This window comes from Palaemon carinicauda, chromosome 16 (genome assembly GCF_036898095.1).
Source record: "Palaemon carinicauda isolate YSFRI2023 chromosome 16, ASM3689809v2, whole genome shotgun sequence".
NCBI lineage: Eukaryota > Metazoa > Arthropoda > Malacostraca > Decapoda > Palaemonidae > Palaemon > Palaemon carinicauda.
Window position 1 is genome coordinate 111,756,457 of NC_090740.1, and position 26,801 is coordinate 111,783,257.

The 26,801-nt window shown below is 36.0% G+C and overlaps 2 protein-coding genes across 3 annotated transcripts; both read right to left on the reverse strand.

The window, feature by feature from the left end:
* Nucleotides 1-5,846: 5,846 nt before the first annotated feature.
* RpL31 (ribosomal protein L31) lies at nucleotides 5,847-13,945 on the reverse strand. Of its 2 annotated transcripts, none has more exons than XM_068389956.1 (3): nucleotides 13,839-13,945; nucleotides 6,614-6,840; nucleotides 5,847-6,014 (listed from the first exon to the last, which is right to left on the reverse strand). In XM_068389956.1, exons 2-3 carry the CDS (start codon nucleotides 6,838-6,840, stop codon nucleotides 5,861-5,863), a joined length of 381 nt encoding a protein of 126 aa, XP_068246057.1. In that variant the 5' UTR covers nucleotides 13,839-13,945; the 3' UTR covers nucleotides 5,847-5,860. The 2 variants fall into 2 exon arrangements, with proteins under 2 accessions (XP_068246057.1, XP_068246056.1); XM_068389955.1 differs by lacking the exon at nucleotides 13,839-13,945 and adding an exon at nucleotides 7,074-7,136.
* Nucleotides 13,946-18,374: 4,429 nt separating this feature from the next.
* LOC137655802 (uncharacterized) lies at nucleotides 18,375-26,651 on the reverse strand. Its single transcript, XM_068389957.1, has 5 exons — nucleotides 26,512-26,651; nucleotides 23,967-24,131; nucleotides 21,010-21,240; nucleotides 19,548-19,712; nucleotides 18,375-19,016 (listed from the first exon to the last, which is right to left on the reverse strand). The coding sequence occupies exons 1-5, from the start codon at nucleotides 26,513-26,515 to the stop codon at nucleotides 18,979-18,981; spliced, it is 603 nt and encodes a 200-aa protein (XP_068246058.1). The 5' UTR covers nucleotides 26,516-26,651; the 3' UTR covers nucleotides 18,375-18,978.
* Between the last annotated feature and the right edge of the window lie 150 nt (nucleotides 26,652-26,801).

Consider the following 26,801-nt stretch of genomic DNA (forward strand, 5'->3'; position numbering starts at 1 on the left):
GCCTGCCCCCTTCACCCACGGTGCTGTCGCCTCAGGACTTGCTGGTGGTGATGATGATGGTGAGAAAGAGATGAAGAAGGGTGGAGGAAACGACAGAATGCCAATAGCTAGGTATATTGTTTTGGGTGGTCGTGGCTTTGCAACGGCCACGCACACACACTTGGCCCACATCATTTTCACCGCGGCTCAAGACATATGAGACAGGCAGCTTCTCTGATGTTGGTTGCATTGGGCTGCCGGGTTCTTGTTATGTCAAGGCCCGCCTTGTTGCCTGCCCGACAGGCATTGCCCTTTTCCGCCGGCGCTGGGAAGCTCCGCCGTTGGGGTCTTGTTTGGTTTGATTTTGGAGTTTTCCTTCTCCTAGCCTTTGCCTATCTTAAAATAAAGGAGAAGGCCTATAGGGGTCCAGTCTTGGTCTGGTCTCTCAGAACTGGCCTTAGCGGTATGGTTGAGCCTGCCAGGGTGGATAAACTACCCCACCGCCATTGCCCAGCCCATCATTGGGACACTCAAGCCCCTCTACTGCAGCAAAGTGCTGGACCATCAGTAGTATTGAACTTGTGCCTGGTTATCCTGAGTCAATGCTTGCGACAGATCCCTTGGCTACGGTTGCTGTGCTCCCTGAGCCAGATTCAATTTTGTATCCTTGGTCCCTGATTATTCAGAAATGCATGGATATCCCAAACATCCCACTAGCATTTTGAATGGCGAGTCTTATAAATCTCATTTTATCTGGGATAGTTTTTTGCCTTTTTCCTCTTGAATTTAACTATAGATATCGAAAGTCTCCCCCACTCACGATCCCGTACGCAGAAACCTCTAATTGAGACTGCTATTTCCCTCCGGACTGGGCAACACTGATGGATCCATTTTATCGTCACGCTTGTACACACGAGCTTGGTTTGCCTCGTACCACTAGGGGTCTTAGGCACTGCTCTACTCTTAGAAGTTCTTCGAACTTATACTAGAAATCACAATACTGTACATTGAGGTTGATCGGACTGCTCCGGCTGTGTCTATAGCAGCAACTTTGGCCAGACCAAGTTGCTCAAAACCACTTCGTTTCATGATATTCTCCGTGGCGAACATTCTGATCATGCTACCACAACCTAAGTTCGTATATGATCCTGGTCGTGTACCATCGTCAGCTTGAGCTCAATGTCAGGTAACTTCGTCTTTCAATCCCTAACAACCACGTTCTCATAACCCAACAACTGTTGGTTATATAAATGACAAACCTGTTACTTCCAAACTGCATTCACACAAGTACCTTACCTAATGTTTGTAATACTGTACTTCAATATTTACATGTTCTTTGGAACAGCAAGAACATTATTTTTCAGGTTCAGGATAGGGAAAGGGCACTGGAATTACTTCTCCTTTGCCCTTTTCCTTAACTGACAACCCCCTCTGCAGCAGGTGATGTTACACAAATTCGAGGCCGTAGACACTGTCCTCGTATAAGCCACTCTTAATGACCTTTCAGAGAAATCCTTCTCCTATCACAGGGCTAGGTCAGAAAGGGAACTTCCTGTTATTCCCTCGCAAAATGCTAGAGGTGGAACTTCATATGCTAGGAGTGAGCACAACACCTTCCTTTCTTTCTCCACCCCCTCTTCTCTCCTATCACTAAATGTCATGAGAAAAGAAAGAGCATTCAAGGAAAAGTTCAGTCTCTTAATGTACAGTAACTATCAAGGTAGAACCATGGAGAGTAATGATCAGAATTTCCTCCTTGTTACTGGCTCTCCAAAAACACCTCGCTGCGTGCGCAGGCACCAGCTCAGTTGATGTAGCCGCCTCAAGGATCTGATGTCTGGTTTAGAAGCATCGCATTTCATAAAAATTATCCTAATCTGCCGTTTGGATGGCCTAGATGTCTTTGCGCAGAAATTGCTACTAGGCAGTACGTAATAGACCTTAGTCCCTCTATCTTAAAACCCAATAAATAGGTTTGACGTGATGCTCTCCAATCAAACTTCTGCCAGAGGTGATCTTATGTTCACTTGCACTTATCCGAGCCCACTTCCTATCAATGCCATAGTTGCAAACCTGGCACCGAGAGTATCTATACCCGACCTTTCTCCATGTTCTTGGGTCCTGAGATGCAGGATATGGAGATGGCAGCGTGTCATATAGGCCTGTTCCTGGTTGGACTATTGGTTAGGAGCAGTATCACTGTCTGCGGCAATAGTTCTGCAGGACGAGAGCATCCTGAAGCAATTTGAAGAATCTCTAAAGGTCTGGAGCCAAAGCTCTAAGAGTTCCCTTTGGGGGCAATTGCATCCTAAAAAGACTGGACTCATTTATTTTACTAAACAGTTGTCTCCTAGGGATACTCCGAGGAACTCTTACCTGGTGAACTTCCCATCTTTGCTCCATCAGATGTAGCCGCCATAAAAAAGTCGAGAAAATTGGCCAGGCTTCTCTTATGAAGAGTTGGAGCTGTAGCACCAAGAACACCTGCCCCCCACAAAAACCCCAAAAAGGAACACCTTTGGCCGTAGAGGTTGTGGTTAAAGAGATTCCCTTTGGAGTGCATATCCCCTCCCCCCCCCACTTACCACCAGTAGGGAGATGCCTATAAAGCTATTGGCACAGGTGGGACCCTGGACTGAAGAAGTACTGTACTGCTTCAGGGCATAGAGTCAAACTTTCCTCCGTAACTGACATCCTGAGCCATTCTATTTTAAAGTCAGCCAAAGGAGGCATAGAGGAAGTCTTCAGACTACCATGCAGCCTTCATCAGCAATCTATTATTAGAAAAGCTGATGGGAAGTTGGGGACCTGTCCCAGGCTTGTCCAATTTGAACCCTTTCGTCTTACAAATAAGGTGTAAAATGGACACTGTTCTTCAGGAAATCAGGAAGAACAACTTCTGTCTGACTAGACCCAAAGGGTGCAAGAGATCCACACCTATCCCGTCTCAAGGAACTACCCAATGTTTCCTTTTTGAGAGAAAATATTACATGTCAAGAAGCTTTGCATCAGCCTATCAACACCAGCTCAGGTTTTTAGTAGTTTCAGCCTGGGCACAAGGTATCAGAGATATCAGGATGACTGGCGTCCCCTAGAAGTCTTAGACCCTGCTTATAGAACACCGAGATTTTGACTTACGCAAGTAGTTTGGGATTACCTGATATTCATATTGCTTTTGTCTCCAATATTCTTTAAATCAACAACTTTCCTATTTTCTTTCCTTCAAATATACTGTACTAATGTCTCTAAGTAAAGCAATGACATAACATTATCCAATAATATGACTTGCATTGCTCTTCAGTCTCAAGTTGGAATAATTAACTTCTTTAGGCCACTATTCAGTGGGATAGTCGGCACCTGTATGATCAGGCAAGGATCTATAAATTTTCTGACTAAAATTTCGTTGAATTTTAAGAACCTCCCGATATTCATATTGCCGACTTCCACACACTAATAGAAGTGGGATAATAAAGGAAAGGTTCAATACAAAAATCCTGGCCCACAAATTTATCTTCAACATGATACAGGTAGTCCTCGGCTTACAAGGGAAATACAGGAGTGATTTGAGGAGGTTAGTTAGATTAACTCAGACTTGTAAGGCTAAGAATAAAAACATATTTAAAGATTTGTTCCTATGCAACATACAATCCCTTGTCCTTCAATTAGGGAGCCTCAGTTTTTTCAAGTCCTCTCCAAACCAAAACTTGGAGGTTTTGTAACTTCTCTAAGTGTTCCAGGCTTCACATGTTAATAAGAGAAGTGAGAACTATCACCCTCTAACGTGATTACCAATAAAGATGATAAACTGATAGGTGTTGGGACAACCACAATGTTATCTTGCTTTTTCCCAGTAAAGTCGTGAAGGGAACACCATGCTAATACAGTATACAATGAAGGCACTGTCCTTGTCAAGTCAACCTACCTTCCGTAGCTGTCTTGATTCGAACAATTTGTGAAGTGATTTTGCTGAAAGACAGAATTGGGGAATCAAGGCGGCCATATAAGTAGAATGTAAGTAATTAACTGTATACTGTTGACAAGTGCCCATCTTGAATGGCATGTTGGGGGGAACCAGAACCAAGAATCCAGTAAACTCTATGAGCCTGTAAACCTTCTTGAAAGCTCTTGCGTGTTTACTATACAGTACAACCCCGTCATTTATATGGGTATACCCTGTTGCTATTTTGTTACAAATAAAATCTAAGAAGTACGCTGTCTAGGAACAGTACTGTTGCCCTATGTTACCATTACCAATAGGGATATACAAGTGTTGGGTCCTGCTGGTTACCTTAACCCTTGAAGATCTGTGATATGGATGGATGAATTATAAAGTTTAGGCCTCAAACCAAGCACTAAAACATCAAACGCCAATTCAGTACTATGATAAAATTAAATTAACCATATCTGTACGTTCATATCATTTCTACCTATAAACCAAATCAAACCACTTTAAGTAAATTAAAAAAACTAATTAAACCTTGTGATGAAATGCAATACTATCTACATTTTTCCAAGTTCAGGGTATTACAACTTAATCAAGACTTGTGGGATGGGTGGTTAATATAAACGACTAAGGTTTGTAGAGCTAGTAAAAATACAAAAACCACCATGTCAGCCTTACATAAACTGGAGGCAAGTTGATGTGCGCTGTCTCAATAGGTCAAAGTTAAATAAATGGCTGAGACCATACAACTGTGTAGTTCTCAACCTAGTCAGGTGAGCACGATAGCAATCACAAAATTCACGTGTACTGACAACTTACCGAGAAGTGAGAGAAAACGTGGCCAAACCAGCGTCTGCTAATGATCACTAAAGGATTAGGCAGTAAGCTCTTCAGGGGGCTACAGGATTTCTGAGCTACCTGGGGACATGTACTCTCAGCTAAGGACAGTCTCTCTTGTTTGCAAGGTCATCGGTCGAAGGTCTTTGGAGAGAAGGTGCGCCCAAGAGGACGGGCAAACCTTTCCTCGAGGTGAGTGACAGCACAGAGAAAAGGCAAGCCTGTCCTGCAAACTCGATTCAAGGGATGCAAACGTGGGAGGGAATGATTGAAAAAAAAAATTGTTAAGTTTGTTTAATAATGTGAGCCAGTTTAAGGAACACCACAGCCATAACCAAAGTGAGAGCATCAAGTGTGTGCAGGCACCTGCTTCTCCATCAAATAGTAACAACCAGAACTGGGGTTGTCACCTTGTTAAAGATTTTTATGGCCGTGTTCAATCTTGTGCTATTTCTACCTTCTACCTGTGATGTAGTAAACAACAAGGGTTTGTATTCATGTTGGAACAAATATCAGACTAAGATGAGTATGATTAATAAGGCCCAGCAATGGGGCCCACTCGGATTACGTTAAACTATGGGAAAAAAGAAAAATCCAGTGGCATCAAGGTGAAGAAAAGGAAGTACAAAGAGGGGGAAGGAGGTAGATCCAGGGTTAAAGGCATGCTGCTGACCCTTTACTAATGGCTGCAGTGTAAAGTTGTAAGAGACATACCTTAAACAAAAAACAAGAGATTGTACAATTGCCTTGCAAATAGTTTGGAATATCAAGTTAGATCATCTGGATATATGATAAGGGATTGATAAAAAGTACCGACAGTAGCTTAGAACTATTACCATCTACCCCCTTACTCTAGAGGGAATTACTGAAAAATGCGTACAATGGTAATAATGCCAGTCGTACATTTGCCATAATTTAGTATTTGTTTCTTAACCTTGGACTTAAATTTTCAGATACTTTGCTCAGCAAAGGGTGCTTTGTCAATTCAATAAACAGTACAGTATTCTAATCTTCATAGTTAAGAAGCTCCATAATAAAGTTAAAATAAGATACTCTTATCCTAGAGAGAGGATAGGAAAAAAAGATGTTTAAAACCAGAATTTAATCATCTGAGCCTTCATCAACATTTTCAGTTGTTAGACCCTTAAAGGTTGCAACTGGCACAAAGGAGCAAAGGGTATAAAACGCATGGGGAGAATCTTCGTCTTCGTTACGGCGACGGGAGAGACGAACACGCACGCGGAAAGGTGGATTTCTGAAAGACAGCAAAAATTACTTTTAGCAGTAGACACCAACAACTGCTTAGATGTATTTCATAAAACCAACCTTTGGTTTTATATCTATCCATGGCTTCTGAAAGCAATTCAATACATCAAACTTGTCCATGACCTTTGTATAATTTCAAAGTATTGTATAACATTACTTTTCAAGAACTAAAATATAACACATTGCGTTTTGGGATAATCACAGCATGCTTAAATGAAACCACGAGAGTATTTTGTTTTATCACCAGTGATGAGTATTATAACAATAACCGGTGACGTTGAGTATTATAGTTTATAAATTACCCAAAAATAAAAAAAAAAATAATCCAAAACTCATTGGATTTCTTAGGAAAATGGTCAAAGGGCCAACTGCATAAAAATTAATACTGTAGTTTAACTGGTCAGCTGATTATGATATCAAATACCACATGATAAAATCTTCCTGTAATAGGTAAAAAGATAAATCAAAACCCAAATCTTTCTAAATCAATTTATAGCTCTAATGGGTAATCCAATTCCATTTGCACTTTTTTTTTTTTTTTGTGAAACTTGCAAATATAATTAATTGAGAGAGCCGTTCTGTACTTACTTGATACCACGAGACCAGATGAACTTGTTCAGTCTGAGCTCAATACGGACATCCTCGGTTCTCATTTCCTTTCTTGCAAACTTGCGGATCTCCTTAATGGCGCGCACTGATCTCTTCTTTAACCCAACATTTGTCAATCTTCTGTGCAAGTGAATGGTATACTCCCTCGTAACCACCTTATCAATGGCAGACTGCCCCTTTCCCTTCTCCTTTTTAGCACGCGGCATCTGAAAGAAATGATACTTCTTAAAATTTACTGATAAAGTATATAAAAAAAGAAAGAAAAAAAAAAAAACGTAAACATTTTGCACTATATAGGGGTGCTACTATAACCAGTAAGACCCTTTTTGGGTCTAACCCTAATAGGAGGTCCTTAGGTTATGAACGTCCTCCCATTGCAACTCAATATTAATATCGAATTATGTTACGTTCCTTAATACAACAAATGACTTGCCGATACCAAGAGCAGTAAACTGTAGCTTGGTTGTGGAGTAGTGTGTTGTGCCATTTTACAATTAGTTTGCCATCTTTGCTTACGATAGGCATTTGTAATTTCGGTGCTTCTCTCATTTGGACAGTTTTGTGCCTACTTTTCTGTGCATCATACTGTATCTGTAAAGCATAAATGACTACAGATGGCAGTAAAGCCATTATGATGAAATTGAAAATGGAAAACTAAGCAAAATGAAAAAGGGCATAAGGTATGGAATTATACTTCGTACAGTAATGTGCCATGTTCTGAATATTTTTCAAATTATCTCATTCCATCAAACTCCATCCATTTATTAACTAACCTACACTTCACATTACTCTGAACTTTTCAAGCTTTAAACAAAGTAAAGCATTGGATTAGATTCATCCTTACTCATTACTTTTCAATATTACTGATATTTTTGTTCATAGGTACCATCAACACTTCTATTTGAATTAAGCTTCAATATTCTTGTGACTGCGAATAGAGTTTTCTTAGAAACTTTCACTTCCATATTTCCATTGGCTAACCATTTTCCCTTTTTATCATAACACTTACGCCCTACTTTCATTTCATTCCCCATTATTTTTCCTTCTCTGTTTATGAGTTTGTTCTTCTGTTTTACATATCTCAGATTTTCTCCTTCAAGTTTCAATGCTTACCGTAAAGAATTTCCACCTCTTGTACCATCATTCCTTTAATTCTTACTTGCAAAATTTTCTATATTTTAAAAATTTTACTTTCTAATATTTCTAATAATGATGCAAGGCTATTTGAATTTGTTAACATTATACTTTCCTCTCATTTCAATACTCTTTTATTTTTCCTTCCACTATGTAGTAGACTAGTCAAATTATTGCATAATGAGTTTTCATCACCAGTATTTGCAACAAAACATTAATTTATTTTCCTTTTAACTAATATTCTAAAAAATAACACCACCACCAGCAAGGAAGGGAGGGATGACGCTATGTATCAGTCTGGCACTCAGCATGACTTCAGTGCAACCTTTCAAAGTTGTCTAATTCACCACCTCATCCCTTATTATTTATTTCCCAACGCCATAGTAACACAGAGGCCAATGACAAACCCAGCTGCAATTAGTTAGTCAACATCATACAAAACTTTTATCAGTCAAGACCTTTAACAAAAGATGCATATTCAGCGAAATATATTAGACAGGTATTAAAATTAACATTTGGGAACCCCTTCGTGTGTGAATGAGCCACACGGATAAAACAGCAGACAGGTGATCCTGTTCCCTACTATACAAGAGAGGTAACTATACCCTGGAGACGAAACCAAGATTTTATTCCTGCCGTCCGACACGCACAGCTTGGCCCGGAGCTTGCTGTAGGAACATTTTACAAATACAATTCCCTGGGTCGAGAAGCAAGATAGTATACAAAAAAAAGGACCGTTACAAACTGCCATGGTCCCCACCAGAGAGAAACTGATCACTGGTTCCTCTTGGCCTCAATACACTTGTGGATGATAATCCTTTCCCTTCCAACACCAAATTACCTTAAAAATAAGAGGGGTAAACCCTATGACCAGCCTTATCATAAGCAGATGATAAGTCACACCAACCACTTTTTTGTATGGGGCAAGATTGGATACATTGAGGAAGGATTTAACATTTGATGGAGCAAAAAAACTATCACACCATTTTCTTTAACTGACCAACCCGAGTAAAAGTCATACAGTAAAAAAAAACAAGTGATTCGAGAATAACTATACATTTGCCAGAACTCCGAACAAAGAAGCATGTTAACGCAAGAAATTACAGTACTGTATCTATCTTCCATTTTAACAAGAGGAAACGAGAAGGGTGACTGCACAGCCTAACCTTCCTGAGCCATGCTACAACTGGAGGCAAGGGGAGGTTGCGTTGCTCTTACCTCCAGTGATGGTCCCTGTAGATACTAAGAAGAATATCAAGAAGAGGTAATCGTCTCTCTCCCCAAGGAGAAGAGAATCATACCCTTTAATAATGAAGGAAGGGAGAGAACACAAGCACTCCACTCCACAAATTCCACACGAGAAATTCAGGCATGACCAATAGGCTACCAAGATCACTATAGATGACAACGAAAAGAGCTAACAATCAGGCAGCTTTGGGAAAGTCCACACTGTAAAACAGGGTGCAGCATGGTCTCTTCAGTTGGGGAATTGTATGCAGTCCTAGCCTTCAAATGGTACAGAACTTGTGGAATAGGTTTGAATACTTGGAAAACTAACTTCACTCAACATGTTCACCATGTAACACAGCAAAGTTAAGGTTTCAGTCAACAGCATGGCATTAGGACGAGAGTGGAATGTGTGGGTCTATTCACCGCCAACAGGCCTCAATGTCAACTTGAAAGGAAGTTTCACCTCACCCCATTGATGATTGTATGAAGCACTACTTTCATTGGATCAACCAATGCTGAGGTTTATCTGGTTTACTATGAGCAAGACAATACATAAATGGCTCATATGCCAGCTGTACGAATGAATGGCCCCCCATTTACGTAAGAATTTGGTTGATCTACGGCCTCTCAGAACTGGAGAATCGGAGATGTCAATACAACAGTAACTAATTGCATTAGGGCCAAGGCAAATAACTTTCCCGTCTAACTTTTTATAGAACCTATTTTCAATAATACCCATGTACATCATTTTTCTATTAAATTACCTATATTCAACCATTCCAATGTACTATATATATTTCTTAATATCAAATTGGCCTAGTTAAACCTTAAAAAGGTTTTAAAGTTTTAATAACCTGAAGTTTAAAATTACACTCAAGGATGGGGTGTAAATGCTGTATATTTGTGTATAAGATGAAGGTTAGGACAAATTTTGATGAATTTAAGTTGACTGGTTATTAATTACAAAACCATCAGTGTATGGGCTAGCTTTGCTGGGTCATTTGAACTCCCATGTTAACTAAAAGGGCATTTTTTTTTTTTTTATCAAAGTCTTCCTCACCACAACACCTAAACCAGGCATTGTTTTGAATGCATTTCTTGGCGAATAATAAAGAACAAATGAAGACATTTACATGTCTGCGTACCAGTTAGCTTTTGCAGCAGCATACTTTACCCAGTATTGATTATGTAATGATTTTGTTATTACTAATATTCTGTTTACTTTGAAGGCAATTTCATATAATTTCCCTAAACGCACTGCCTTAAAACAGAATCCATGTTTCATTATCGATCACATACGTATCTAATCACCAAGTATAATTAGAGTAATGATACCAAGAGCTTCTAGTCAATATAATGTTATTACAAATATTTGACTTATGATATCCCAAGCACTTCCTACAAATGTTGCAAAATAGGAAAACCATTATCTTTGCACTAGTCAACAATAACAAACTACCACTGACAGTTGATAATCTATGACAATTATAAACTGCAACATCAAAACTTTTAGTAGAAACTTGAAAAAATTTGGGCTAGAATTAAAGAAGAGTAAAATAGTATAAAACATGAAAGAAAAGCAGATCATATAAGGAATCAATAGTAGAAAATTCAACCTTCTAGTAGTGGTCTACAATCATTGTATGGTGGAAAGCAACGAGGAACCAGGAATTAAACTAGATTGTAATATGATCATAACTAAATCAGAAAAGGGTAATGAGAAAAAACTACAAAACCTGGCTAACTAAACAATCAGAGAAAAATTGTAATAATGTAATAGGAAAAACATTTTAGAAAATTCTTACATTACCATCTATTCTATGGGAAGAAAAAAAATTCAACAAACCTTAATAAAGACTTAAATAGGATAGAGAATGACATGCTGTATTAGGAAAATATTAGGTGCTGCTAAAAGTACAACTAATACTAATATAAGGAGAGAGGCATCTGTGAAAACAGGGGTGATAAGATGGGAAAGCTGCAGTACATAAACCATAGCCTGAATGGGGAAAAAACTGAAAATACTCCTGGACATTCAATAAGGACAGATGAGAAATAATGACCTTGTCAGAAATAAAATACAAAACCAGAAAATGAGATGCTGAAAACTGGAAGAAATAGAGCAAAGTGAGCTTAGATATATATACAGAAAGTGAAAATTAAATATATAACAATACTGTACATATGCATCAGTGATATCTTTACAGCAAGAATTAGTATGTTAAAATTAATTACTGTACTGTAAAGCCAATGGAGAAACGTAAATTAATTTTTGTGATGAGGAAGATTGGAATAACTTTTTTTGCCAGGATTCTAGAAAAGAAATAAAGGTAAAGTTTTGGATTCAACCAAATTGGGAAATGTATTATATTAATATATTTTCCTAGTAAAGCACGTGATAACAAAACACTTCTTCTCAATACATTATTGTCGCTAATGCATACTTAGAGAAAAAAAATATTTCAGGAATTGAAGGTCTTTGACTTTTTCTAAGTTTAGTGTATATCTTTCCATGGGCACGCAAGGTAGCTCTTGTTCGTTTGTATATCTGTTTTCATCATACTTGGCTCCTCCCCATTGCGCAATGTGACAATATTTGCTTGAATGCGCATTTGCTCCTCCCACTAATGTCGCTCCTCCAATCTAAATACTACTGGGTTCTTTTCAAGGGTTATTATTGGACGATTCATTGGTCTCTCAGTCTTGTTTCAAGGATCTGTTTTTCGTGCAATATAACATTGTAAATGATAGTATTTTGTTTTTTTTCCCTATTTCATTATGGGAGAAACCCGTGATTGTCGTTTGTTTTCGGTTTTCAAAAGTTCCGGTTTCTATATTTTCATCACACGTCACTTGACTGTCATGGATCCTCCGGTACGGTTGTGTGAAATATGTCGTTATTCCTATTTTGATGTGATCGGCAGATTTCATGGGAATTATAATGGAACTCCTGAAGTAGTGAATCGTTTTCTAAGGGAGCATTCTGTATTACCTTTAAGTGTCCAGTGTGGTAAATGTGATTCGGCTTTACATTTTCGTGAGGATAGACATGTGTGGTATTGTACCAAATCTGAACGTATTCCAGTACTTGATGATTCAGAAGAGGGTCAACCACAACCTTCCACATCTTCATCGTCATCTTCCGTTTAAGGTAAGAAGTGATTTAACAAAATATATATATTCAAATTTACCCCTGGTTAAAGGGGGGGTCGCAGGGGTACAGGGCCCCTAGGTTAGGTTAGGTGGGTTTGTTAGGTTCTGTGGTGCCCTGAAAATTACTGTGGCCTTAAGGGGGGGTCGCAGGGGGGGATATTGGGGTGTATGTATGATGGCAGCCGGGCTAAGAATATGTGTAAGGGGGGTCGAAAGACCCCTTGGTTTAGTAGGTAAGGCCAAGGCTTGTGGGTTGTTTGAGGGGGGGGGGGAGCTTACGTTAACTAGGGTCCATTTTTAATGCACACAGGAGGAACTGGCCACTATTATACAAAGACTCCGGTATATCTTTCATAATATACTATACAACCTTCTAGGGGTCTTAAGTAAAGCATGTCGATTGCATGCACAAACCATTAGCTATTATGTTTTAAACCAGCAGATCAGGTATCAACAAACTGACAGGTGGACATGGATGGAGGTGTGGTAAGAGGATCGATGGCCAAGCCTTTAAACTTTGTGTCAATGTTAGGGTTTAAATTTTGATTGAACACAAATTGGCCACCAAGGATGCCTCCTGTGTATTTTACACACTACCTATATCGGTTGACTCGCTGATATACACTATCGTAATGTATAATTTTTAAGAATATATTCAAGAGGTCACGTTAGGCTAGAAGACACTTCGGACGAGTAGGCACCACAGTCGTGGAGCCTTTATATATTGGCAGCCAGTTCCTCCTACATGCATTAAAAACAGTACTAATGTAAATTTCCCCCTAACCTAACCTACGAGCCGTGGCCTTACCTACTTGAATAGCTGGAGGTATTAACCCCCTACACTTCCGTACTTAGTCGGCTGCCATCATACATACAGGTGGCCGCTATCATACATACACCCACCCCGGGCATCTTTAGGTCTAACAATGGGTTATGGGCACAGCACTAGTGTGTGACCGATGAAAAATCTCGCTTGCTGTCAGTTTGGGGTACGACTCCCAGGGAATTGTAAAGCGCAAAACCAAGGAATTAGCAGACATAAGAACCATAAAATTGAAGGTATATATTTTATAACATAATCGTAAGTTGTAAGAATATATATAATAGGCAATAAGGTCACGGTCAGGCAAAGCTTCCCAGTACGACCACGATATAAGTGCCTGCCTATGGGGCTACACTAGGACACAAATTTGCAGATTTACAGGCATAAATGGTCGAAAATCATGTAATTAGTAAATTCCAATGAAATAAACGTAATTAGTAACTTTCAAAAGACAATAGTAATATAGTATTGGCCAACTACGGTGTCTTGTATGGCCTGGTATAAAAATTGAGTATTTTAGAACATAAAATGGGTTCTAAACAAATCTCAACACCGAAAAATAAATATAAATAACAAAATGCGTATTTGACATTACTATTTAATACGGGAATGAAGATTTAATTAATGAAATAAGAAAAACACGTGTAAATAACACGGCACCTCTACAGATGGCCAGCCTCCACTCGAACCATGTGTGAGACCGTAGTCATTTCAACTCGATGAAACGAGGAATTCCTAAAGTAATATTGCACTTTAACTCTCTCAAAATACCTACCATACACACTAAAAGTTTAAAATAAGCTTTAAAAGCATCAAAATTAACAGAACACCGGGAACAAAACAGAAACGGGAAATTTTACACACCTTCGGTACAAACACAGAGCTAAAGAAAGAGAAGCGCCTCTAGCGGAGAGAAACTAAACTATTCAAGTTGAGCAGCGCCATGCGCAATGTTATTCTTCCCCTTCTTTGATAATCCAATACATAATATTATTGTCCAAGGTAAAGTTTCTAGCATTTATTTAATCTTAATTTTATTTTCATGATCACCTTCTGTGAAATACGGGCTTCTGGACCTATAACAATATATCTGTTATGATACTGTATACAGATTTTAAGCAGAATTATTTGGAGTGCCATTTTGATATACGGTATATAACCTTATCACTTGCCTTCTCCAAAGTGACGAAATTAATAAATACGATTTCAATTTCTTGAAATATTTCATAGTTAATGCTCTTATTTTTTTCCTTTACTAATAATGAGCTGTTTTCCCTATTGGAAAACTAATTATTGTAATATTCTGAATTCAACATGGGGATGGGATTATGCTGCAGCTTATAATAATAATAATAATAATAATAATAATAATAATAATAATAATAATAATAATAATAATAATAATAATAATAATCAAGTTCCTCTATGGAGTGAACATAGATTAATTTTCTCCGAAGAATTTTCTGTATTTTTCTTTTTTTTAAGCATTCAATTTTACTGAACTCATTCTCTTTGTAATCAGGACTACATATTATAAGTGCCCTAAAGTAGATGGAGGAATAAAACAGAATACTTAATATTTTTAGAGTGGCCAGAGTATAAGTGTCTTATTTATATGTTATAATCAAAACTCACAAAAAAAAAAAAAAAAGGAAAATCAATAAGACCAATTATTAGTGCAACAGGATCTATTGATTATAAATTATAAAAACCTTTCGTCAAATTACTTTCTCCAATTTCAGGATATATTTCAAACCCACATGTATAAAAAAAAATTTCAGCTAATCTTTGCGAAAAAGAAAAAAAAAATACAAAATGTTAACTTCTAAACTCTAACCATAGACAAGTAAGTTTTGGTGTTATGTCGTTGTTTCTCCAAGGTACTTGTTGATGATTTATTGGATTTCCTGTCTGGTACTTTAGATGCTTATCAATTACTTTATCCAACCCATACTGTTAATGAACTTATCTTTATGAGCATTACTTTACTTACTTACTCTCTACAGGACCTCCACTGTCGTCTTACCTTGTTCGTTCAGAGTATTTAACATTTCATATCGCGTATTGTTCATTTACTGTTAAATCGTCACTGTCAAAAGACTCATGAAATAAGAAAGTCTTCAGTTTCCTCTTGAAAGCCTTAATGTCTTCAATCATTCGAATGTTTCGTGTGAGCTTTTTATATAGTCTCGGGGCCGCATATTTAAGGGCTCTGGAGCCTACAGTAGACATATATCCCTTTTTTAGACGGTTTAATAGTAAGATAAGTAGATGAATTTAAGCCTACCAATAACTTTTCATACGTACATTTTTACTCTGGTCATTCTAAATATATAAAATATTCTGTGATTTTTTTTTCCTTTATGTACATTCGGGTCCCTAGAATATATAGCCCTAAGTACACAATGGATGAGTTCAGTAAAACTTGAAAAAAAAAATGTTACAAATCTCTACAATTCCAAGTATTTTCTAGAAAATTATGTGAATAAAGCCTAAGACAGTTTATATATAGTGACCATTAAAGAAATAAACAATAATATACTTTGTTTGGTATTTCATGATTGTTTTTTAGATGGCATACCCCTTTTGAAAAAAAAAAAAAAAAAAAAAAAAAACTAAATATTAGAGTAATGTTTGAATATAATTGTACTTTAAAAGGTATGTTGATTAACAATAGTTCTTGAAATTATAATAATATAGTACATAGTATTCCTTGTTCAGATTGTAACTTGTTCTATGTCGGCAAAACTAAGTTTACTCTATAGATCTTGGGCCAAACATCCAAAGGTACTTCAGTCAGGATAGAACAGTATAAGTGGCCGTGTCTACTCTTAATAATGCCTTGGCCTCCCACTGGCTAGGATTTAGTTATGTAATTGGCTAGTCAAAGAGGATTAAAATAATCCATGTAGATGACTACACCCAAAGGAATATTGTTGAATCCTTTTTAATCTCTTGTGGGCTACCACAGGTTAAAATTTATCTCTAAGCCCTGGTCTGCTTTCCGTTAATCCGGTATTATTCTCTTATCTAAACTCTGACTTATTTGGAATTATCAAGGAACTGACAGCTGTGGGATCCCATTCTCCTGTATAAATAGGATGGCTCTGTATATGAATTCTCGGCGTTGAGTCTGTCAATGTCCCTAATGGACGGACGTACGTCTTTTAATTTTTCCTTCCGTGTCTGTAATGCACACACACACACACACACACATATATTTATATATATATATATATATATATATATATATATATATATATATATATATATATATATATATATATATATATATATATGTATATCATCAGCCGTTGCTAGTCCACAGCAGAACAAAGGCTCAGACATATCGTTTCACTTGTCTGTTTATGGTCTTTCTGTACCAGTCCACGCCCGCAAACTGTCTTCGTCCGTCAATCCATCGTCTTCTCTTCCTTCCCCTGCTTCTTTTACAATTTCCATAGACTCATTCTGTTATTCTTAATGCCCATCTATTGCCTGTCCTTCTATTTATATATCCTGCTATGTTCAGTCCAGTTCTTTTTGTTACATGTGGTTAGAATATCCTGTACTTTAGTTTGCTCTCATATCCATATTGCTCTTTTTCAGTCTCTTAGTGTTATTCCCATTATTATTTTTACCATAGCTCTTTGGGTTGTAACTACCTAATGTTCTAAGGTTTTCGTAAGGCTCCATATATCTGAGGATTAAGTTAATGCTGGTAGGACCATCTCATTAAATACTTTTCTTTTTAGAGAAAGTGTCATTTTAATTATCATAAACTCATTTTGTTTAACAAATGCTCTCCATCCAATACTTATCTTTTAATTTCGGTTTTGTGACTTAGGGAAACACTTACTGTCTTTCTTAAGTTCGTATATTCATTAACTATCTGTAGAGGTTCGTCCATAACTCTTATTTGTTGTTTCTCTGCATTTTCATTGAACATTATCTTAGTTTTACTCATATTCATTCTCAGTCCTATATTTCTGCTTTCTCTATTCAAATCTTCTATCATCTCTTGTAATTCCACCCATGACTCACTAGACACAATTATGCCATATATATATATATATATATATATATATATATATATATATATATATATATATATATATATATATATATACATACATACATATATATATATATATATATATATATATATATATATATATATATATATATATATATATATCAATCCATCCATATACCAAGGCACTTCCCCCAATTTTGGGGGGTAGCCGACACCAACAATGAAACAAAACAAAAAGGGGGCCTCTACTCTCTATGTTCCTTCAGCCTAATCAGGAACTCAACCGAGTTCAGCTAGTACTGCTAAGGTGCCACAGCCCAACCTCCCACATTTCCACCACAGATGAAGCTTGATAATGCTGACTCCCCTACTGCTGCTACCTCCGCGGTCATCTAAGGCACTGGAGGAAGCAGCAGGGCCTACTGGAACTGCGTCACAATCACTCGCCATTCATTCCTATTTCTAGCACGCTCTCTTGCCTCTCTCACATCTATCCTCCTATCACCCAGAGCTTTCTTCACACCATCCATCCACCCAAACTTTGGCCTTCCTCTTGTACTTCTCCCATCAACTCTTGCATTCATCACCTTCTTTAGCAGACAACCATTTTCCATTCTATCAACATGGCCAAACCACCTCAACACATTCATATCCACTCTAGCCGCTAACTCATTTCTTACACCCGTTCTCTCCCTCACCACTTCGTTCCTAACCCTATCTACTCGAGATACACCAGCCATACTCCTTAGACACTTCATCTCAAACACATTCAATTTCTGTCTCTCCATCACTTTCATTCCCCACAACTCCGATCCATACATCACAGTTGGTACAATCACTTTCTCATACAGAACTCTCTTTACATTCATGCCCAACCCTCTATTTTTTACTACTCCCTTAACTGCCCCCAACACTTTGCAACCTTCATTCACTCTCTGACGTACATCTGCTTCCACTCCACCATTTGCTGCAACAATAGACCCCAAGTACTTAAACTGATCCACCTCCTCAAGTAACTCTCCATTCAACCTTGCACCACCTTCCCTTCTCGTACATCTCATAACCTTACTCTTACCCACATTAACTCTCAACTTCCTTCTCTCACACACCCTTCCAAATTCTGTCACTAGTCGGTCAAGCTTCTCTTCTGTGTCTGCTACCAGTACAGTATCATCCACAAACAACAACTGATTTACCTCCCATTCATGGTCATATATATATATATATATATATATATATATATATATATATATATATATATATATATATATATATATATATATATGTGTGTGTGTGTGTGTGTGTGTGTGTGTGTGTTTGTGTAAACATACACATACATATGGTTGATAAATAACATTAGAAAGTCAGATCTTAAGTTTTATTTCTTCATCATTCCAGTATACCGAATTTCACTAATTTTAGCCTAATCATCAAATTTACCACAGATGCTTCCCAGTATGGCGACAACAACTGAACTTGAACAGTGATTCTTAAACTGGGGGGCGCCAGGAGCTTTGAAGGGGGGTGCAAGTAGTTAAAATAGTAACAATGAAAATAAAAGTGTAGTAATTATGATGGCTTTTGTTTTACAATACTACATAAATATGGATAAATCAATTACTAAGGAGGATGTGTAATATTTTTTGATGTGGTCATGATCCATGAATGATTGTATTAAGAGTAAAAATTATGTTTATTTTTGCAGTAATTTGTATTTTTTCCAGTATTTTCTATCAATGTAATAACGGTAATTTGTATAATGCTAAAACAGTTTGAAAAAAAGATTATGGTAAAATTTTGTTTCATCATAATATATCTATTTTACCCATTTTCTATGAACAATGTTTATTTTATTGAAATAATACTTTCTACTTTGGCAGAAATTTCAAGGGTGGGGAGGGGGGGGGTATGGGATCTCTGCTTAATGCAGAAGGGGGCGCAAGGCAAAAAAGTTTAAGAACCACTGTTCTAGAAGTTTCCAGGAGGAGGTGGTGGCATCAAGGGATCTGAAATTTTAATAATTTTTATGTATTAGCGAAAACAAAAATAAAAGAGCATCTCAATCTAAATAATTTGAAGTGTTATCATTACTATAAAGAAAGTAGAACTCATATTTTCTCTGATTGAAAGGAAAAAATAGAATATTAATTTGACATTTTTCAGTGAACAACAAATTATCATTTAGAATGTCACTATTTCTTAACCTTACAGATAGTATTGATTTTAGCTTAGAAAGATATGCTTAATTTTTCCTAGAAAAATTTAGTCAACAGGCTCACGAAGAAGGCCTAAATTATGGCCTCGTAAACTCAGCACTGATTCCTCTTTATTATCTAGACTTTCTAGAACTTTTCAATCTTTTGAAAACAAGATTGAAATCAAATTTTCTCGGGTCTATCAGTCACGGTTATAACCCTTGACTCTTCTTCTACTTATCCTGACAATCTTTCGACCTTCTGAAAATATCTGTATCTTCTACAAATCAGGACTAAGTAATAAAGAACTTCAATCCTGAATAAAAGGGGGACAATTCTTACTCATTTGATGCCCGAAGTGTGAGGTGTCTGATCTGAGAAGATCTTGAAATGCAACATCCACTCTCTCTTTGTGGTTAAAGAGGAAGTCGGAAATGTTGTAGACAACTGGTCCATCCTTCACAGGGTTCGTTCCTTCGACACTCACCCCATTGACGGAGAGATTTCCTGTAAGGAGTAGTAGTAAATAAAAGGTTGAATGTCACTTACTGCAGATTTCTTAAACAGTTCAAGTTTGAAAAAAAGTAAATCGTGATCAGTCGTACTCCTGGAGATAATGATGAGTTTTGCACCAACAATTACATTTTTATTAAGGCTATAATACTAAGAATTTTCATTTCATGAAAAAAATATATTTCTATCCTAGGATTTAGACCAGACAAAAATGTCACTCATTTTAGTACATATTGCTATTGGGTATGTTCACATCATCATGAAGTTAAATGAACTAAAGATCCAAACATACACAAAATTGATTACGTTTATTTGATCTTGTATGAAGCTTTTGGTCAAGTACTACGACAGAAGAATTTTTGTCTGATAGTTTATACACATTTGAAAATTTTTCGTGGAAACAAGAATGGTGGTCTGTTTCTGCATGAAGTGGCATAGGATTTTGGGTAGCCAAGGTAGGGATTTTACTTTGAAACAAAAATAACGGAAGATATAATTTCACCAAATTTCTTAAGGTAGGATTAAAAAAAAAAAGAAAGAAAAAAAATATGGTTTTCCTAAATTATCCAAGGGCCAAATTGGTGCTCACCCTCTGACTGAGTTTACACAGTCAAACAGTTCGTCGAACCTGGTTGTCGCACTTGCTTGTCAAACGGTTCGAAGAGGTGAAGTTAACCACAAACGCATAATGATTATGGACAATTAAGCCCCGCCCACAACAGTCAGGCGAGAACAGAGTCAACAGACTTTTCTTGAACCGTTCGACAATCAAATACTCCGTTCACACATTCGAACATTACTTCAAATCTTGTTTGTCGAGCCGCCAAAAACAGACTTTCTTCGAACTGTTCGACAATCAAATACCCCGTTCACACATTCGAACATCACTTCAAATACTTGTTTGTCGAGCCGCCGAGAACAGACTTTCTTCGAACTGTTCGACAACCAAATACTCCGTTCACACATTCGAACATCACTTCAAATACTTGTCTGTCGTGCCGCCAAGAACAGACTTTCTTCGAACTGTTCGACAACCAAATACTCCGTTCACACATTCGAACATCACTACAAATACTTGTCTGTCGTGCCGCCAAGAACAGACTTTCTTCGAACTGCTCGACAACCAAATACTCCGTTCACACATTCAAACATTACTTCAAACACTTGCCTGTCGAACCGCGTTCGACGAACCGTTCGACCGTGTAAACCCGTCTTGAGAGACTCCCTAAAATATTACCTTCACCAAGACTCCCTAAAATATTAGCTTCACCAAGACTCCCTAAAATATTACCTTCGCCATCTTTCTGGAATTTGATTTGCTTGCCATTAAGATTGGTCACTACGAGTCCCTCTGGCGCAGTCATGCGAGCATCATCCGGCAAGACGGGTTCTTGAATCATGTAGTCGAGAAGAAACTCGGTTCTCAAGCTTGCATATTTATCAGAATAGAGTGGATGCGGGGCGTCCTGTGGCACTAGATTTATGACGAGAAAGAATTCCGGCGAGAGAATTGTCCCAATGTCTGCGGGGATAAGAGAAAAAATGTCTTTAGTCATTGCTACACGCCATAAACGTATACTGTACAATCAGCCAGGGCGAAGGTATGGTTATCTTCACACATGGAACTTATTTTTTAGTAAATCAATTATTTCTTTGACATAAAACCAGGTTAGGGTATAGTTATCTTCATACACTGAACTCGCCCCTCCCCCCTTTTCAGTAAATCGAGTATTGAGTATTTCTTTGCAGTCTGTCAAGTTTCGTCTACAGGTATCTAAACCTTATAGTGAATAGATCTCTACATTGTCCTTAAATAACAATTCACTGAAATTTAACTGTTGAAACAGAATCCTTTGAGGATGTCTAGACTGGAGAATCTTATTATTTTTCAAGTTTAAACTAGCTATCTGCCAGCAGACAAACTAAAGAACATTCTCCTGTGCCTTGTATACAATACTAAGATCCAAAAATATAAATAAAAAAGGTATTCAAGTTATAAAACAAAAATATCTCAGCCTTATAGATAAGTTAATCATTATAGAATATTACGCCATGAAAATTAGGGTAAGTTGTGGTATAATGATAAAAAGATAATCATGTAATAAAATTAAGAGTATATAACTTCCTTTTGTAACCTCAACTAAAATGAAATAAAACTTCAATAGAAGTATTTCAAACATTCAAGAGCTACACACACGTTCTACATATATTTGAAAATATATGTGCCAAGGAACATCCCATGGCTACACATGTCTTTTCTTCTGAAGTCAAAATGTCGTAGCACAAGGGAAATAACCAGTAAAGTTTGCCCTTAATAATAAGAATAAGCTTAGAAGCTTTGCACCTACAGTATCTATAAGGTGATAGAGTGCCCGCAAACTTATTTTGCGCAGTGAGCACTTAGTAACCAGGAACCACGATCAGATATGAAGTTCATCCTTAACATGAAAAATAACTGTCATGTCTCCTAGAGATAAGTTCTTTAGGAATCATTCACACAAGAACTCACTGACACTCGAAGTTATGCAGAAGAGGTTTGAATAGTACGATGTAAATAACTTGCTTGGCTCGAAAATGTATATTACGACGACCTTCTAATCATCAACTTAGGTATAAGATTCACGTATTTCTGTCAATGTATAAAATGTACTGTTCCTCTCTCCTTTTTTATTTCGTTTTCTTTATTATCAAATAAAACGATTTCTGGAATAACATTCCTAATATTTTCTGTCATTTTCGGAAACTATTGATTTTGAAGATTATATTATGACGATTTTAATGTTATGAATACGTTTAAACTATAGTAATATATTGCAGCCTTACTATTTTTTTTTCTTAGAATTTTCACTTATAGTATCATATATATTTATAAAAATATGTTATTACAACGAAGTAAAAAATAACTTTGATATTTGTAAATACTAATCGACCAATATGTTATTTTTTGTGGTTCTCATTCAAAATTTTTTACAATTGAAATTCGTGATTTTAGACTAAGCAATGTACACGCTCTCAAAGTTGAGATTTATACTGAAAACATAGCGTGTTTCATATGTAAGCAATCTGAGTGTGTGTGTGTGTGTGTGTGTCGATTCAACATTCACTTCTTACACAAGTTTCTCGTGATCCAAACAGTAACATAATTTTAATGATTAGTGGGACTAGCATTTTTTAACTACCTTTTATTATTATTATTATTACTTACTAAGCTACAACCCTAGTTGGAAAAGCAGTATGCTATAAGCCCAGGGGCTCCAACAGGGAAAATAGCTCAGTGCGGAAAGGAAAAAAGGAAAATAAAAATATTCTAAGAAGAGTAACAACAATAAATATCTCCTATATAAACTATAAAAACTTTAACAAAACAAGAGGAAGAGAAATAAGATAGGAGAGTGTGCTCGAGTGTACCCTCAAGCAAGAGAACTCTAACCCAAGACAGTGAAAGGCCATGGTACAGAGGCTATGGCACTACCCAAGACTAGAGAACAGTGGTTTGATTTTGGAGTGTCCTTCTCCTAGAAGAGCTGCTTACCATAGCTAAAGAGTCTCTTCTACCCTTACCAAGAGGAAAGTGGCACTGAACAATTACAGTGCAGTAACCCCATGGGTGATGAAGAATTGTTTGGTAATCTGTGTTGTCAGGTGTATGAGGATAGAGGAGAATATGTAAAGAATATGCCAGACTATTCAGTGTGTATGTAGGCAAAGGGAAAATGAACCGTAACCAGAGAGGAGGATCCAATGTAGTACTGTTTGGCCAGTCAAAAGACCCCATAACTCTCTAGCGGTATTACTACTACTACTACTACTACTACTACTACTACTACTACTACTACTACTATTATTATTGTTATTATTATTATTATTATTATTATTACTTGCTAAGCTACACCCCTAGTTGGAAAAGCAGGAGGCTATAAGTCCAGGGACTCCAACAGGGAAAAATAACACCATAAGGAAAGGAAATAATGAAATAAATAAACTAAAAGAGAAGTAATGAACAATTAAAATAGAACATTTTAAGAATAGTAACATTAAAATAGAATTTCATATATAATCTATAAAAAGATATTCATATCAGCACGTTCAACATTAAAAACATTCTCAGCAAGTTTGAACTTTTGAAGTTCGAGGAGTTTAGAACTGTCTCAAAAGTTATATCGATTTCTCACGTACAGTTTTAAAACTTTGCCTGAAATAAAGAAAGCTATATCACCCAATTTACAATTAGCAATTTCAAGGACTCACTTGGATTTTCCCGTTGAACAGCCAGACCTTTCTGCTGACGAAGAGCGTGCTCCCAAATATTGTAGATGGACACAGTGCCCAGTTCAACACCGTTGGGAATCTGCGGGACTATCTCATTGGCTTCTGCCATGATGAGGTTTAAGAATAACACCCAAGGACCAAACCCTTTAAAAAGATTAAATTATATTAAAAACACAATTTAAATCCATCAAATATGACGATAATAATGATATATCTGGCTGAAGATATTTTGCGACATCTAGAAATAGCTGCTACATTAAATGATGATAATTTTTGTACATTGATGGCACTTGTTTAATATTAGGTAGACCTAATATGTTATAGTATAAAATATCTTTCATAAATAGTGAAAAAATCCTTTATATATATATATACATACACACACACACACATATATATATATATATATATATATATATATATATATATATATATATATATATATATATATATATATATATATATATCAAATAAAAATCCACATCCATGAAAAATATATTTTTTCGTGAATGTGGGTTTTTTTTTTATATATTTATATCATGATATATACAAGAAAATTTTTTTTATTTTAAAGTACACACACACACACACACACACACACACATATATATATATATATATATATATATATATATATATATATATATATATATATATATATATATATCCTGATATTTGCCTGGTTTAATAAGTGTTCCTTTCCTGAAGTTTCCCTTATTAGCATGAGTAATGATACCCGGATCTTGCGCTCATTGGTAATTTCATGAACGTTTACACTTGTGCCTTGTGAACATGTGTGCACTCATAGTCTCATGATTGACTCACTGCGCATTGAAAAAGAATTTATGCCATTTGGTGCAAGTGTTTAAGTATGAATTATCAGATAAAGAGTTAGAATGAATATGCGACGTTCGAATAAGAGATAACAGGAGGAAAAGGCACAGAGCTAAAACACTAAATAAGACAAGAAACAATATAGTTTCTGAGTTCTCTCAAGGGCTGACTAGGTTTAGGTCTAGGGCTGCACCAAGAGCAGGGGCCTATGCAACTATATTAACTTCAGTTGTAATATCAATGTAATAAATTGTACGAAAGGAGAGCGTGAAATGTTCGGGAGTCCTGTCATGGGTTAATGCCACAAGCCTGGTTAAAGCGTACTTCTATCCACTTGGCTAACACAGTGACCATATAACTATATGCATAAAACAGAAGTAACTCGTCAATCATGGCGAACCCTATTATAGTTTCTGATTAATATTACAATATTACATAGTTCACGTAGTCTCGCAGACCCCCCCCCCACACACACACACACATATATATATATATATATATATATATATATATATATATATATATATATATATATATATATATATATATATATATATACAGTATATATATAGTAATTGAAATCCTATCAGGCGAACGGTAGCACAATTATCATCATTATTGTTATTACTACCTGCTAAACTACACCCTAGTTCGAAAAGCAGGATGCTACAATTGTATAAATGATAAAATTTACTACCAATTAAAAAGATCTGTAATCAGATAGACGAAAATTTTAATGGTCCACCAGGGGAATTTCTTTTTTCTTTCTGTTAATTGCTAAATAAATAGAATTTTGCAACTGTCAAATGTTATCTTTATTTCGTGAATTAGAATCTTATAAATGATGCGCAAAGCTAGTAAATGCAGAAACCTAAAGTTGGTAGGCCCAATAGTAAATTGGGGCCATAACTATAAAGTAAATGGACACATTATGTCACTTTTTATCTTTATCCAATCAGCAGGATACGCCTCTTTCTTATTTTCAAACATCATGTGAATTATATATATATATATATATATATATATATATATATATATATATATATATATATATATATATATATATATATATATATATATATATATAATATATATATATATATATATATATATATATATATATATATATATATATATATATATATATATATATATATATATATATATATATAATATATATATATATATATATATATATATATATATATATATATATATATATATATATATATATATATATATATATATATATATATATATATAGACCAGTTGACTAAGAGCCAAATACATTCATTGATAACATAAAATATCACCATCTTATACTATCGACAATACAGCCTAAATAGATTTAAGAGTTGATCAAAGACAGATTTTCAGCAAGTAGGGGAAATTTACGTTATTTCATCACATTAAGGCCTTTTACTTGTACTAAGGCCTAAGCGCACTCTTCTTCTGTAGAACTTTTATGTGAAAGGCATCTCAAGCACAGGATTATCACGGAAATTATATACTTTAAATACTTTTAAGGGCTACTTTACTATTCCTGTACTGCAGTGGAACCTTACTTTCTATACGACCTTCGCAGTCATTTTATCGTAAACAATAAATTATTATTTTTTTTTTCAAATAAAAGACTATATAATGATATATCAGGCTTATGTTCATCAAAAATAAAAGTGCGAAAACTTACACATACTTAACTTATAGAAGCTTAATGACTGATTTAAATAAGGCACTCTTTTATTCTCTACGAGAAAATGGACAAACCTCCTTCTCACAGTGCCAAACAACACTGAAAGTCGCCTCGCGTTTGATTCATGGGAAATCTACGGAAATGTTGAACCAAACTGGTTGTGTTCGGATTTAATGAAAATCGATTGAAAGATATTAATCTTTAAATTCTACTTTGTAATACCAATAATGCCAAATAATTACTGAATATTAATAAATCTTGTATATTATGAGAAAATACTTTACTTT

Bases quoted from the DNA above. Each gene is read 5' to 3' on its own strand.
- LOC137655802 (XM_068389957.1), bottom strand. The intron at 19,713-21,009 runs GTAATATTTTAG...TACTCCTTACAG, and splicing joins ATTCCAGAAAGATGGCGAAG to GAAATCTCTCCGTCAATGGG. The intron at 19,017-19,547 runs GTAAGAATTGTC...TTAAAATTTCAG, and splicing joins ACACTTCGGGCATCAAATGA to ATCCCTTGATGCCACCACCT.
- RpL31 (XM_068389955.1), bottom strand. From the start codon at position 7,121: ATGGCACAACACACTACTCCACAACCAAGCTACAGTTTACTGCTCTTG. The intron at 6,841-7,073 runs GTATCGGCAAGT...CATTTCTTTCAG, and splicing joins GCTACAGTTTACTGCTCTTG to ATGCCGCGTGCTAAAAAGGA. The intron at 6,015-6,613 runs GTAAGTACAGAA...GCTGTCTTTCAG, and splicing joins ATCTGGTCTCGTGGTATCAA to AAATCCACCTTTCCGCGTGC.